At 36.3% G+C, this 14,095-nt stretch overlaps 1 protein-coding gene across 1 annotated transcript; it reads right to left on the bottom strand.

Moving 5' to 3' along the window:
- Positions 1-9,249: 9,249 nt before the first annotated feature.
- snrpa1 (small nuclear ribonucleoprotein polypeptide A') lies at positions 9,250-13,434 on the bottom strand. The gene is made up of 9 exons (XM_055060041.1): positions 13,213-13,434; positions 12,713-12,860; positions 12,202-12,280; positions 11,750-11,796; positions 11,549-11,651; positions 11,394-11,473; positions 11,152-11,224; positions 10,141-10,234; positions 9,250-9,543 (listed from the first exon to the last, which is right to left on the bottom strand). Exons 1-9 carry the CDS (start codon positions 13,292-13,294, stop codon positions 9,398-9,400), a joined length of 852 nt encoding a protein of 283 aa, XP_054916016.1. The 5' UTR covers positions 13,295-13,434; the 3' UTR covers positions 9,250-9,397.
- Between the last annotated feature and the right edge of the window lie 661 nt (positions 13,435-14,095).

Genomic DNA, 14,095 nt, shown 5'->3' with positions numbered 1-14,095 from the left:
CCACTGTGTAATTTTCTGCAAATTCATGAAAGTTCAGCTTCATAATCTTTGAAACAGCTTAGAAGTACTGAGAAGCAGTAAATTTTAGTGTTTTGAACAATTCCAGTGTTGATCTCAGTGAAAGAAGTCAAAAATAAGACTAAGACGAAAAAAGCTTTCTCTCAGTGAAATAAGTCAAAAATGCACCACTGTGTAATTTTCTGCAAATTCATGAAAGTTCAGCTTCATAATCTTTGAAACAGCTTAGAAGTACTGAGAAGCAGTAAATTTTAGTGTTTTGAACAATTCCAGTGTTGATCTCAGTGAAAGAAGTCAAAAATAAGACTAAGACGAAAAAAGCTTTCTCTCAGTGAAATAAGTCAAAAATGCACCACTGTGTAATTTTCTGCAAATTCATGAAAGTTCAGCTTCATAATCTTTGAAACAGCTTAGAAGTACTGAGAAGCAGTAAATTTTAGTGTTTTGAACAATTCCAGTGTTGATCTCAGTTTAGAAGTCAAAAATAAGACTAAGACGAAAAAAGCTTTCTCTCAGTGAAATAAGTCAAAAATGCACCACTGTGTAATTTTCTGCAAATTCATGAAAGTTCAGCTTCATAATCTTTGAAACAGCTTAGAAGTACTGAGAAGCAGTAAATTTTAGTGTTTTGAACAATTCCAGTGTTGATCTCAGTGAAAGAAGTCAAAAATAAGACTAAGACGAAAAAGCTTTCTCTCAGTGAAATAAGTCAAAAATGCACCACTGTGTAATTTTCTGCAAATTCATGAAAGTTCAGCTTCATAATCTTTGAAACAGCTTAGAAGTACTGAGAAACAGTAAATTTTAGTGTTTTGAACAATTCCAGTGTTGATCTCAGTGAAAGAAGTCAAAAATAAGTCTAAGACGAAAAAAGCTTTCTCTCAGTGAAATAAGTCAAAAATGCACCACTGTGTAATTTTCTGCAAATTCATGAAAGTTCAGCTTCATAATCTTTGAAACAGCTTAGAAGTACTGAGAAGCAGTAAATTTTAGTGTTTTGAACAATTCCAGTGTTGATCTCAGTGAAAGAAGTCAAAAATAAGACTAAGACGAAAAAAGCTTTCTCTCAGTGAAATAAGTCAAAAATGCACCACTGTGTAATTTTCTGCAAATTCATGAAAGTTCAGCTTCATAATCTTTGAAACAGCTTAGAAGTACTGAGAAGCAGTAAATTTTAGTGTTTTGAACAATTCCAGTGTTGATCTCAGTGAAAGAAGTCAAAAATAAGACTAAGACGAAAAAAGCTTTCTCAGTGAAATAAGTCAAAAATGCACCACTGTGTAATTTTCTGCAAATTCATGAAAGTTCAGCTTCATAATCTTTGAAACAGCTTAGAAGTACTGAGAAACAGTAAATTTTAGTGTTTTGAACAATTCCAGTGTTGATCTCAGTGAAAGAAGTCAAAAATAAGACTAAGACGAAAAAAGCTTTCTCTCAGTGAAATAAGTCAAAAATGCACCACTGTGTAATTTTCTGCAAATTCATGAAAGTTCAGCTTCATAATCTTTGAAACAGCTTAGAAGTACTGAGAAGCAGTAAATTTTAGTGTTTTGAACAATTCCAGTGTTGATCTCAGTGAAAGAAGTCAAAAATAAGACTAAGACGAAAAAAGCTTTCTCTCAGTGAAATAAGTCAAAAATGCACCACTGTGTAATTTTCTGCAAATTCATGAAAGTTCAGCTTCATAATCTTTGAAACAGCTTAGAAGTACTGAGAAGCAGTAAATTTTAGTGTTTTGAACAATTCCAGTGTTGATCTCAGTGAAAGAAGTCAAAAATAAGACTAAGACGAAAAAAGCTTTCTCTCAGTGAAATAAGTCAAAAATGCACCACTGTGTAATTTTCTGCAAATTCATGAAAGTTCAGCTTCATAATCTTTGAAACAGCTTAGAAGTACTGAGAAGCAGTAAATTTTAGTGTTTTGAACAATTCCAGTGTTGATCTCAGTGAAAGAAGTCAAAATAAGACTAAGACGAAAAAAGCTTTCTCTCAGTGAAATAAGTCAAAAATGCACCACTGTGTAATTTTCTGCAAATTCATGAAAGTTCAGCTTCATAATCTTTGAAACAGCTTACAAGTACTGAGAAGCAGTAAATTTTAGTGTTTTGAACAATTCCAGTGTTGATCTCAGTTTAGAAGTCAAAAAATAAGACTAAGACGAAAAAGCTTTCTCTCAGTGAAATAAGTCAAAAATGCACCACTGTGTAATTTTCTGCAAATTTATGAAAGTTCAGCTTCATAATCTTTGAAACAGCTTACAAGTACTGAGAAGCAGTAAATTTTAGTGTTTTGAACAATTCCAGTGTTGATCTCAGTGAAAGAAGTCAAAAATAAGACTAAGACGAAAAAAGCTTTCTCTCAGTGAAATAAGTCAAAAATGCACCACTGTGTAATTTTCTGCAAATTCATGAAAGTTCAGCTTCATAATCTTTGAAACAGCTTACAAGTACTGAGAAGCAGTAAATTTTAGTGTTTTGAACAATTCCAGTGTTGATCTCAGTGAAAGAAGTCAAAAATAAGACTAAGACGAAAAAAGCTTTCTCTCAGTGAAATAAGTCAAAAATGCACCACTGTGTAATTTTCTGCAAATTCATGAAAGTTCAGCTTCATAATCTTTGAAACAGCTTAGAAGTACTGAGAAGCAGTAAATTTTAGTGTTTTCAACAATTCCAGTGTTGATCTCAGTGAAAGAAGTCAAAAATAAGACTAAGACGAAAAAAGCTTTCTCTCAGTGAAATAAGTCAAAAATGCACCACTGTGTAATTTTCTGCAAATTCATGAAAGTTCAGCTTCATAATCTTTGAAACAGCTTACAAGTACTGAGAAGCAGTAAATTTTAGTGTTTTGAACAATTCCAGTGTTGATCTCAGTGAAAGAAGTCAAAAAGACTAAGACGAAAAAAGCTTTCTCTCAGTGAAATAAGTCAAAAATGCACCACTGTGTAATTTTCTGCAAATTCATGAAAGTTCAGCTTCATAATCTTTGAAACAGCTTAGAAGTACTGAGAAGCAGTAAATTTTAGTGTTTTGAACAATTCCAGTGTTGATCTCAGTGAAAGAAGTCAAAAATAAGACTAAGACGAAAAAAGCTTTCTCTCAGTGAAATAAGTCAAAAATGCACCACTGTGTAATTTTCTGCAAATTCATGAAAGTTCAGCTTCATAATCTTTGAAACAGCTTAGAAGTACTGAGAAGCAGTAAATTTTAGTGTTTTGAACAATTCCAGTGTTGATCTCAGTGAAAGAAGTCAAAAATAAGACTAAGACGAAAAAAGCTTTCTCTCAGTGAAATAAGTCAAAAATGCACCACTGTGTAATTTTCTGCAAATTCATGAAAGTTCAGCTTCATAATCTTTGAAACAGCTTAGAAGTACTGAGAAGCAGTACATTTTAGTGTTTTGAACAATTCCAGTGTTGATCTCAGTGAAAGAAGTCAAAAATAAGACTAAGACGAAAAAAGCTTTCTCTCAGTGAAATAAGTCAAAAATGCACCACTGTGTAATTTTCTGCAAATTCATGAAAGTTCAGCTTCATAATCTTTGAAACAGCTTAGAAGTACTGAGAAGCAGTACATTTTAGTGTTTTGAACAATTCCAGTGTTGATCTCAGTGAAAGAAGTCAAAAATAAGACTAAGACGAAAAAAGCTTTCTCTCAGTGAAATAAGTCAAAAATGCACCACTGTGTAATTTTCTGCAAATTCATGAAAGTTCAGCTTCATAATCTTTGAAACAGCTTAGAAGTACTGAGAAGCAGTACATTTTAGTGTTTTGAACAATTCCAGTGTTGATCTCAGTGAAAGAAGTCAAAAATAAGACTAAGACGAAAAAAGCTTTCTCTCAGTAAAATAAGTCAAAAATGCACCACTGTGAAATTTTCTGCAAATTCATGAAAGTTCAGCTTCATAATCTTTGAAACAGCTTAGAAGTACTGAGAAGCAGTACATTTTAGTGTTTTGAACAATTCCAGTGTTGATCTCAGTGAAAGAAGTCAAAAATAAGACTAAGACGAAAAAAGCTTTCTCTCAGTGAAATAAGTCAAAAATGCACCACTGTGTAATTTTCTGCAAATTCATGAAAGTTCAGCTTCATAATCTTTGAAACAGCTTACAAGTACTGAGAAGCAGTAAATTTTAGTGTTTTGAACAATTCCAGTGTTGATCTCAGTGAAAGAAGTCAAAAATAAGACTAAGACGAAAAAAGCTTTCTCTCAGTAAAATAAGTCAAAAATGCACCACTGTGAAATTTTCTGCAAATTCATGAAAGTTCAGCTTTATAATCTTTGAAAAAGCATAGAAGTACTGAGAAGCAGTATATTTTAGTGTTTTGAACAATTCCAGTGTTGATCTCAGTGAAAGAAGTCAAAAATAAGACTAAGACGAAAAAAGCTTTCTCTCAGTGAAATAAGTCAAAAATGCACTACTGTGTAATTTTCTGCAAATTCATGAAAGTTCAGCTTCATAATCTTTGAAACAGCTTAGAAGTACTGAGAAGCAGTAAATTTTAGTGTTTTGAACAATTCCAGTGTTGATCTCAGTGAAAGAAGTCAAAAATAAGACTAAGACGAAAAAAAGCTTTCTCTCAGTGAAATAAGTCAAAAATGCACCACTGTGTAATTTTCTGCAAATTCATGAAAGTTCAGCTTTATAATCTTTGAAACAGCATAGAAGTACTGAGAAGCAGTATATTTGAGTGTTTTGAACAATTCCAGTGTTGATCTCAGTGAAAGAAGTCAAAAATAAGACTAAGACGAAAAAAGCCTTCTCTCTCTGAAATAAGTCAGAAATGCACCACTGTGTAATTTTCTGCAAATTCATGAAAGTTCAGCTTTATAATCTTTGAAACAGCATAGAAGTACTGAGAAGCAGTATATTTTAGTGTTTTGAACTATTCCAGTGTTGGTCTCAGTGAAAGAAGAAAAAAAAAATAAGACTAAGACGAAAAAAGCTTTCTCTCAGTGAAATAAGTCAAAAATGCACCACTGTGTAATTTTCTGCAAATTCATGAAAGTTCAGCTTCATAATCTTTGAAATTTTAAAGCTACTGAGAAGCAGTATATTTTAGTGTTTTGAACAATTCCAGTGTTGATCTCAGTGAAAAAAGTCAAAAATGCACCACTGTGTAATTTTCTGCAAATTCATGAAAGTTCAGCTTCATAATCTTTGAAACAGCATAGAAGTATTGAGAAGCAGTATATTTTAGTGTTTTGAACAATTCCAGTGTTGATCTCAGTGAAAGAAGTCAAAAATAAGACTAAGACGAAAAAAGCTTTCTCTCAGTGAAATAAGTCAAAAATGCACCACTGTGTAATTTTCTGCAAATTCATGAAAGTTCAGCTTCATAGTCTTTGAAACAGCATAGAAGTACTGTGAAGCAGTATATTTTAGTGTTTTGAACAATTCCAGTGTTGATCTCAGTGAAAGAAGTCAAAAATAAGACTAAGACGAAAAAAGCCTTCTCTCTCTGAAATAAGTCAGAAATGCACCACTGTGTAATTTTCTGCAAATTCATGAAAGTTCAGCTTTATAATCTTTGAAACAGCATAGAAGTACTGAGAAGCAGTATATTTGAGTGTTTTTGAACAATTCCAGTGTTGATCTCAGTGAAAGAAGTCAAAAATAAGACTAAGACGAAAAAAGCCTTCTCTCTCTGAAATAAGTCAGAAATGCACCACTGTGTAATTTTCTGCAAATTCATGAAAGTTCAGCTTTATAATCTTTGAAACAGCATAGAAGTACTGAGAAGCAGTATATTTTAGTGTTTTGAACAATTCCAGTGTTGGTCTCAGTGAAAGAAGTCAAAAATAAGACTAAGACGAAAAAAGCTTTCTCTCAGTGAAATAAGTCAAAAATGCACCACTGTGTAATTTTCTGCAAATTCATGAAAGTTCAGCTTTATAATCTTTGAAAAAGCATAGAAGTACTGAGAAGCAGTATATTTTAGTTTTTGAACAATTCCAGTGTTGATCTCAGTGAAAGAAGTCAAAAATAAGACTAAGACGAAAAAAGCTTTCTCTCAGTGAAATAAGTCAAAAATGCACCACTGTGTAATTTTCTGCAAATTCATGAAAGTTCAGCTTTATAATCTTTGAAACAGCATAGAAGTACTGAGAAGCAGTATATTTGAGTGTTTTGAACAATTCCAGTGTTGATCTCAGTGAAAGAAGTCAAAAATAAGACTAAGACGAAAAAAGCTTTCTCTCAGTGAAATAAGTCAAAAATGCACCACTGTGTAATTTTCTGCAAATTCATGAAGGTTCAGCTTCATAATCTTTGAAACAGCTTAGAAGTACTGAGAAGCAGTATATTTTAGTGTTTTGAACAATTCCAGTGTTGATCTTAGTGAAAGAAGTCAAAAATAAGACTAAGACGAAAAAAGCTTTCTCTCAGTGAAATAAGTCAAAATGCACCACTGTGTAATTTTCTGCAAATTCATGAAAGTTCAGCTTTATAATCTTTGAAAAAGCATAGAAGTACTGAGAAGCAGTATATTTTAGTGTTTTGAACAATTCCAGTGTTGATCTCAGTGAAAGAAGTCAAAAATAAGACTAAGACGAAAAAAGCTTTCTCTCAGTGAAATAAGTCAAAAATGCACTACTGTGTAATTTTCTGCAAATTCATGAAAGTTCAGTTTTATAATCTTTGAAACAGCTTAGAAGTACTGAGAAGCAGTATATTTTAGTGTTTTGAACAATCCCAGTGTTGGTCTCAGTGAAAGAAGTCAAAAATAAGACTAAGACGAAAAAAGCTTTCTCTCAGTGAAATAAGTCAAAAATGCACCACTGTGTAATTTTCTGCAAATTCATGAAAGTTCAGCTTTATAATCTTTGAAACAGCATAGAAGTACTGAGAAGCAGTATATTTGAGTGTTTTGAACAATTCCAGTGTTGATCTCAGTGAAAGAAGTCAAAAATAAGACTAAGACGAAAAAAGCCTTCTCTCTCTGAAATAAGTCAGAAATGCACCACTGTGTAATTTTCTGCAAATTCATGAAAGTTCAGCTTTATAATCTTTGAAACAGCATAGAAGTACTGTGAAGCAGTATATTTTAGTGTTTTGAACAATTCCAGTGTTGGTCTCAGTGAAAGAAGTCAAAAATAAGACTAAGACGAAAAAAGCTTTCTCTCAGTGAAATAAATCAAAAATGCACCACTGTGTAATTTTCTGCAAATTCATGAAAGTTCAGCTTCATAATCTTTGTAATTTTAAAGCTACTGAGATGCATTATATTTTAGTGTTTTGAACAATCCCAGTGTTGGTCTCAGTGAAAGAAGTCAAAAATAAGACTAAGACGAAAAAAGCTTTCTCTCAGTGAAATAAGTCAAAAATGCACCACTGTGTAATTTTCTGCAAATTCATGAAAGTTCAGCTTTATAATCTTTGAAACAGCTTAGAAGTACTGAGAAGCAGTATATTTTAGTGTTTTGAACAATTCCAGTGTTGATCTCAGTGAAAGAAGTCAAAAATAAGACTAAGACGAAAAAAGCTTTCTCTCAGTGAAATAAGTCAAAAATGCACCACTGTGTAATTTTCTGCAAATTCATGAAAGTTCAGCTTTATAATCTTTGAAACAGCATAGAAGTACTGAGAAGCAGTGTATTTTTGGTGGTTTGAACAATTCCAGTGTTTCTTGAACATAAAATTATCTAAGACGAGAAAAACTTTATCTCAGTGAAAAAAGTCAAAAATGCACTGTGTAATCTTTTCAAACCACAAAAATATACTGCTTTTCAGTACTTCTATGCTGTTTCAAAGATTATAAAGCTGAACTTTGCTTAGTATTTTAATGTGATCTCACATTTTGGAAACAACATAAAATTCCACTGCTCATGATTTTTGAATATCCAGAAAAAGGAGTTTTGATCAGATGGAAATTTAAACTGAAAAGTAAAAGCAAATGAGGTGGATCAGCAGAGTTGCCAACAAATGAATGTGTCATCAGGACTTGTTATTTTGACTACAACTAGGGATTGAACTAGACTTTTTTGTTGTCTGTCATTTTGACCAATCATGATAATAATGACATATTCAATTGTGTAATTTTTGTTCAAACTAGCATTGTGGACCAAAGTGAAACTTTTTGGCTGAAAACACTCGATATCTCACAGATCATACTGAACATCGTCACTATCATGGTGGTGGCAGGATGCTTTTCTTTTGCAGTGATGGAAGATGAGAAGAAGCATAAGATAAGACTGGGATGAAGGCTCACCCTCCAGCAGGACCACTGCCCTGTACATTCAGTCTCATGACATGTTAGTTCAGAGAAGATAATGTGTTTGAATGGTCCAGTCAAAGTCCAGATGTAAACCCAGTTGAGTATCTCTACTAGAACGTGAAGATTTATGTTTTCAGATGCTCTTCATCTAACCTGATTGAGTTTTGGCCATTTTGATCAAGAGTGTATAAAGCCGGTAAGCAAATAACTCAAAAATACTTACAGTACAAACACTCTGAAGTTCTGAAGTTGACTGAGGAATTAGTAGAAAAGGGTGCTAAACCATTCTGAAGTCAGAAGCTGGAATATATCAGAGCCTCACATTCAGGGAACAGCCTACCAGCATCAGAGGACATGGAAGCTACAGAAACTCAAGCATTGGTTGACAGTAAACCGGTGAATCTCATCCATGTCTTCCACTGATCATAGTGGAGGGTTTAAATGCTGTTTTTATGTTTCTGTCTGTTGGTTATTTTCTTGTGTATATCTTTTGTTTTAGCTCTTTATACTATATTTGTTCTGTCCTGTGAAATGTAGTGAGGTGTTTTGTGATTATCTTATTACATTGTTCTAATTCCTGCATATTTACACTGCCAAAAAATGATAGTCGATTAATGTGCACTATCCCAGTCAAATAAATTCAATTAAATGCAAGAGATTAAGAATAAATAATAAATAAAAGAAATTACTTTACTCCGGATTCAAAATGATGCTACTTCACACTGATCAATCGTGTACAAATTAAGGACAACTTGTGGTGGGAAAGTGAAAGTTTATGGGGTTTGATAACTTTCACTCTTCTATTTTAGAAAAAGAGGATAAACAACATATATAAAACTAATCCCTGTGATCTATTCCTCTACTGAACCAACTGGAGGTCTGCCTGGTGGTCAAACCACTAGCTCTGCTTCAGCTTCTGAACCCTCCTGTCAGGAGGCTGGACCTCAACTATCTGAAAAGTTCTGATGTTGCTGAAATGTGGCTGAGAAGTTTGACAGAATGCAGCAAAGGTCGCAGGAAAACAAAAAAACTAAGTGAGATTTTATTTGACAAAAGAATGTGATCTCAGGGAGTACAAGAAATCTGTTTGAGTCAATTTACAAAATAAAACCAGCACACTGCAGTGCCACACCAGAAATCTGAGAAAGAAAGAAAAAAGCTAGCAGGTTCAGGAGCCGTTTTCATGCGGCACGTCCTCCATGTCTTCATCCTCTGCTTGGTCCCCGTTGTTTATGCCGTCTCCATAACGTTCCTCCATATGCACCTCTGCACCATTATAGTCTTCCTCTTCTTCCTCCTCCATTCCACTGGGATCTGATCAACAAATGATGAGACATGAGTTTCTGTCTCATCATCACATAGAAAAATAACAGACTTCATGTCAAACTGCTGTGGTGTTGAGACCTCGTTGGGTTCATTGTGATGGAGAAATGTGAAACTTCAGCTTTTTAGTTCAGTGACAACAGAATGCAGCTCCACATTCCATCATCAATGGGTTGTAAACAGCTGGGTTCTTTATATTATATCATATTTGAAATAATTTGGCAGTAAATGGAAACCTGAATGTGAAAAAAACACAGAACAAAACCTTTCCTAGCAGGTTTATTCTTGAGTTTGAGTCAGTCAGCAGTGTGTTCAGCAACAAAACCTCATACTGAAAAGAAAAAATAATCCCATGTTGTTTGAGGGAAAGAGTCCTGGAGACCAAAGCTACTAAACCAGGACAGACTTAGTTTGTTGTCTTTGGAAGCAGATTATTTGTTCTAATTGACCTTTCAGTCAGTGGTGTGGTGGTTCTGAAGCAGTACTTCTATGAGGGAACAATCTTGCATCTTCAGAACCTCCACACATCCTAGTTTGCGGGTCTGTCAGTAGAAGCATACAGGACAGCAGCAGCAGGTTGGAACACACCTTGTCTGAGATCTCGTCCAGGGATCTGTCCAGCCTGCAGCATGCCTTTCAACCTCTCCACCTCTGCCAGCGACGTAGCGTTGGAGATGGCATTCTGAAACACATTTACACAACCTCAGCACCATCTAACTGACTCTGCCAGTTCCTGCAGTGGATACAGGGCACGGATCAGCATGTTTTGGTTCGACTCTTGGAATGCAGAATAGATTTAATTCAAATAATATTAAAGTCTTCATACTTTACAGGTTTTTAATCAATGCTTGTTTGGTTCAAAGACTAAAACTTCAGATTAATATTTTTTTTAGCTGAAGAAAATTTTGACACAAACTGTTCTAATCTGTTCACATTATTTAGTGAGTATTTACACCACACTATAATGTGCTGGTGAAAAACTAAAGTACAATTGTGTGTCATCAGAGTACATGTGATGTCTTATTGTTGCATAAAATTTCAATGTACCGTAGCTTATACATGTTGAAGAGCAGAGGATGAGGATGGATCCTGCAGATTATTTCATTCACTTTGAAAGGTAGCTGAGTACTATGCCACAAATACCAACTCTATTTTCTAATGAGGACATTAAAATGTCATGATCAATTGTGTCCAATGCTGCACTGGGATCAGATAAAACCACTATTGAAATGTTATTACAATCTGGCCTGGAGTCGATGCAGATTATCAACATCACAGTGAAAGAAAGCTAAAGCACAACCTGTGTTCTTCTCAAATGAATCAGAACCTCATGCTGGCTGTACAGCTGCAGTATATTTTAAAAAAAGTGGACACAAACTATGACCCTGATTACAGACATATCTCCAGCACTGAGGCCTTCCAAATGTAGCCTACTACAGCTAGATAACGACCCACAGTCATCTATCAGTCTAGATAGTTATTACTCATGGATAATGTAGTTCTTATCTGTCCTTTTATAAAAGGACAAAGGAGAAAAGTGAGAAAAACATTTATCTTTGTGTGACTGGTGGGGTCAGAGAGCCCACTTGACAAACTGACCTTGATGGCCTCCACATCAGCTTGAGACGGCCCCGTCCTTCTCTTCTCTGGCTGAACAACCCCAGGAGTAAACCTGAAAGGGACACGGCTTATTTAGACTTTCTCCTCATCTGTGAGACTGGGACGGAATCAACTGCTGTCCTCTTCACTACATGTATGTAAATGTATAATGATAGTTCAGGTTTGCTGAAAGGAAGTAGTTCATCAGGGATCCGGAGACGTTGCTGTTGAAGCAGACTCACGTTTTTGTTCGCCTGGCCATGTCTTTGGCGAGTTGAACGCCTCGTTTGCCTCGGAACATTTTCTCTGCCTCCTGCCGTTCCTGGAACAGCACAGTCAGAGGAACATGTTGATCTTTATTAACATACATCGGTATTTTGAGTTTGCCAGACCTTACCTTGAGCTTCACTTTCTGAAAATCGAGCACACGGATCTGTGGGATTTTGTTGATGACGTAAAGCCTGTAGTGCTTCTTGTTTGTCACAGGATTCTTCAACAAGCTGCAAGCAGAGGACAGAGCTGCATGTCTGGAGGTGATGACCAAGAGGGGTCCAACATTCAGCCCCATTGCAGCAGAACATGTTTGTGAGAGCTTTACCTTAGCAGGGTTAACGTCTTCACTGAGGCCAGTGGATCCAAGTCTCCCTGAGACAAAATGAGAGCAGAAGGAGAACTAAGTTCCAATAGAGATGAATATGGGCAGGTTTTAATTTTACTTAAATTAGACCCCAAATTGCCCTGATGTGTGAGCAGCAGATCAGACTTTCAACAGGTTGTACTTCTATCCAGTAAGGAGAAGGGTAAAGGCCAATCTGACTTCAATAGCTATTCTAGTATGTTCAGTATGTTCATGCTGGAACCTGATGGTTCCGGAATTGGAACCATCATGTTATGCCTTTTAAAGATCATAATCAGTGATCGGCGAGAAAACTGGTGCAGCCCTAGTTCTGGTCAAATTTTCATTCAACAGTTTCTCGTGTTTGCTTTGATTTTATACCCTTCACGTGTTCCAAACAGCAGAAACTGGGGCTCCATGGTAACATTACTCACCAGCTCCTGGATGTTGTTGTTGGTGAGCACCAGCTCTCTGAGATCTGGCAGGGACTGCTCCAGGTTCTCCCCGATCCGACTGGAAGAAGCGCAGCAGCATGAGAGACAACAGCCACATTAACACCTCACATGATGTAGGCCTGTCAGAATAGCAACTTACACTGGACAACAAGTTGACTCAGTAATTATTATGATGACAGTAATATTGTTGTGTTGAGACTATTTACAAGTAATTCATGGATGATGCACCCTGTCAAAAATCAGAAAACTTTAACTTTGTAAAGAACATCTATCACTGGAACTGGAAGATGTTTGAAATATCCAAAATTAAAACACAACAACAATAAATAAACCCTAATAGTCATATGAGATTTAGCCCTTTTTTGGTGGGGATTTTCATTGTGCTTTGGCTGGAAACCCTGACCACAGCCTGGGGTCACTGGCACCACTTGACCAGGCAGGATCCATTTACTTCCAATCAGCATCTGATCACTTCGATCTGACATCTTACCAGATTCTGTTGTTGTTCATCAGCAACGTTTTAAGTCTTTTGAGCAAAGGGAAACCGTCCAGTTTCCTCACTTCATTATCAGAGAAATCGATGGTATCAAACTGGTCCAGAGTCGCTCCCAGGTTCTCCAGAACCGGGATCTTATAACCTTTAGGGTAAAACACAGGAAAGGTTCAAGTCAAAGTACTTGAATAGTTTCTATATACAAACACCTGTTCCACGGCTGCTTTTCCACTGAGCATTCAGAGCCGTTTTGGAAACTCCAGAAAGTCTCCTGCTTGTAGTTTCACTCCGATTTCCTACCATGCTAGCAGCCTAGCTTCTCCGGGTCAGCCAACATGATTAAAAAGGAAGCAAATGAAGATGCTGTTCTGAACGCCTCGCAAAGCCAGGTACTGCAGTCTGCAGACACAGCTACTTCCTGTCCTGGTGTTCTCCGACTGAATGAAGTTAAAAGCAACGAGGCCCGATGCCGCTGCGAGGGAGGCGCACAGACTTACCTCGTAGGTCCAACTCTCGGTCTCTCACTGGGTTGGTGTACTGAGCAGCCTGCTCTATGAGCTCCGCAGATAGCTTCACCATATCGACAATAGAGCCAAGCTTTAGGCTCTGTTTTTCTTCAACGAGTTTTCTTCACCAAACTAATCAAAACGTGTCACACACTGCCGCCAGAACAAAGATTTCTTCTTCGTGTTTTTGTTGTCTTCTTCGGAGGTAAGTGAATGGGGGTTGACAAACAGTCCTAAAGTACTATTACCGCCACCTACTGGTCTGAGGTGTAGACATAATAACATGATAGTCTGAACGGACGGCGGAGTGCGGCGGTAACAGGCGCTTAAATTCCGTAACAAAAAGAAAAGGGGGAAAAAAAAACACTTGGTATTTTATTCTATGTTGCATGACTTTGTGTTTTTGTGTTTATGATGTAAAGCACTTTGAAATGCCTTGTAGCTGAAATGTGCTATACAAATAAAAATTGATTGATTGATTGATTGATTGATTGATTGATTGATTGATTGATTGATTGATTGATTGATTGATTGATTGAGGGGCGGAGCTAGAGGGTGTCAGTGCGCCACTGCTTAAGATGGTGGCTGATGAGCTTCAACCCACGGGGCTCGGCCGGGCTCAACTCAAAGAGGAAACATGGGTCCCCTTCCCATGGGCTCTCCACTTGTAGGAGGAGTCAAAAGAGGGGCCAATAGAGCCAATAGAGCTGCTACTTCTCCACATTAGAATCGGGTATCAGCTGAGGTAACTGTGGAATTTTGTTAGGATGGATAGAAGAAAAAACATAAACAGCAATCATACATCAAAAGAAATCTGCAGCTGAGTGACTTATTAAAAATGCACAGATTTTGCATTTTGCATGTGTACATAAAA

The sequence above is a fragment of the Poeciliopsis prolifica genome, unplaced genomic scaffold (genome assembly GCF_027474105.1).
Source record: "Poeciliopsis prolifica strain line A6 unplaced genomic scaffold, Auburn_PproV2 SCAFFOLD057, whole genome shotgun sequence".
In the NCBI taxonomy this organism is placed as follows: Eukaryota; Metazoa; Chordata; class Actinopteri; order Cyprinodontiformes; family Poeciliidae; genus Poeciliopsis; species Poeciliopsis prolifica.
Note: the sequence above shows the minus strand (reverse complement) of the source record. Positions and strands in the feature narration are given on the sequence as shown.

What these genes read in the sequence shown, in the direction of transcription:
- snrpa1 (XM_055060041.1), bottom strand. Translation starts at nt 13,294, where the DNA reads ATGGTGAAGCTATCTGCGGAGCTCATAGAGCAGGCTGCTCAGTACACC. An exon ending in TTCAGAAAGTGAAGCTCAAG is followed by an intron (nt 11,474 to 11,548) that starts GTAAGGTCTGGC and finishes GTGCTGTTCCAG; the next exon opens with GAACGGCAGGAGGCAGAGAA. An exon ending in CTGATGTGGAGGCCATCAAG is followed by an intron (nt 10,235 to 11,151) that starts GTCAGTTTGTCA and finishes AATGTGTTTCAG; the next exon opens with AATGCCATCTCCAACGCTAC.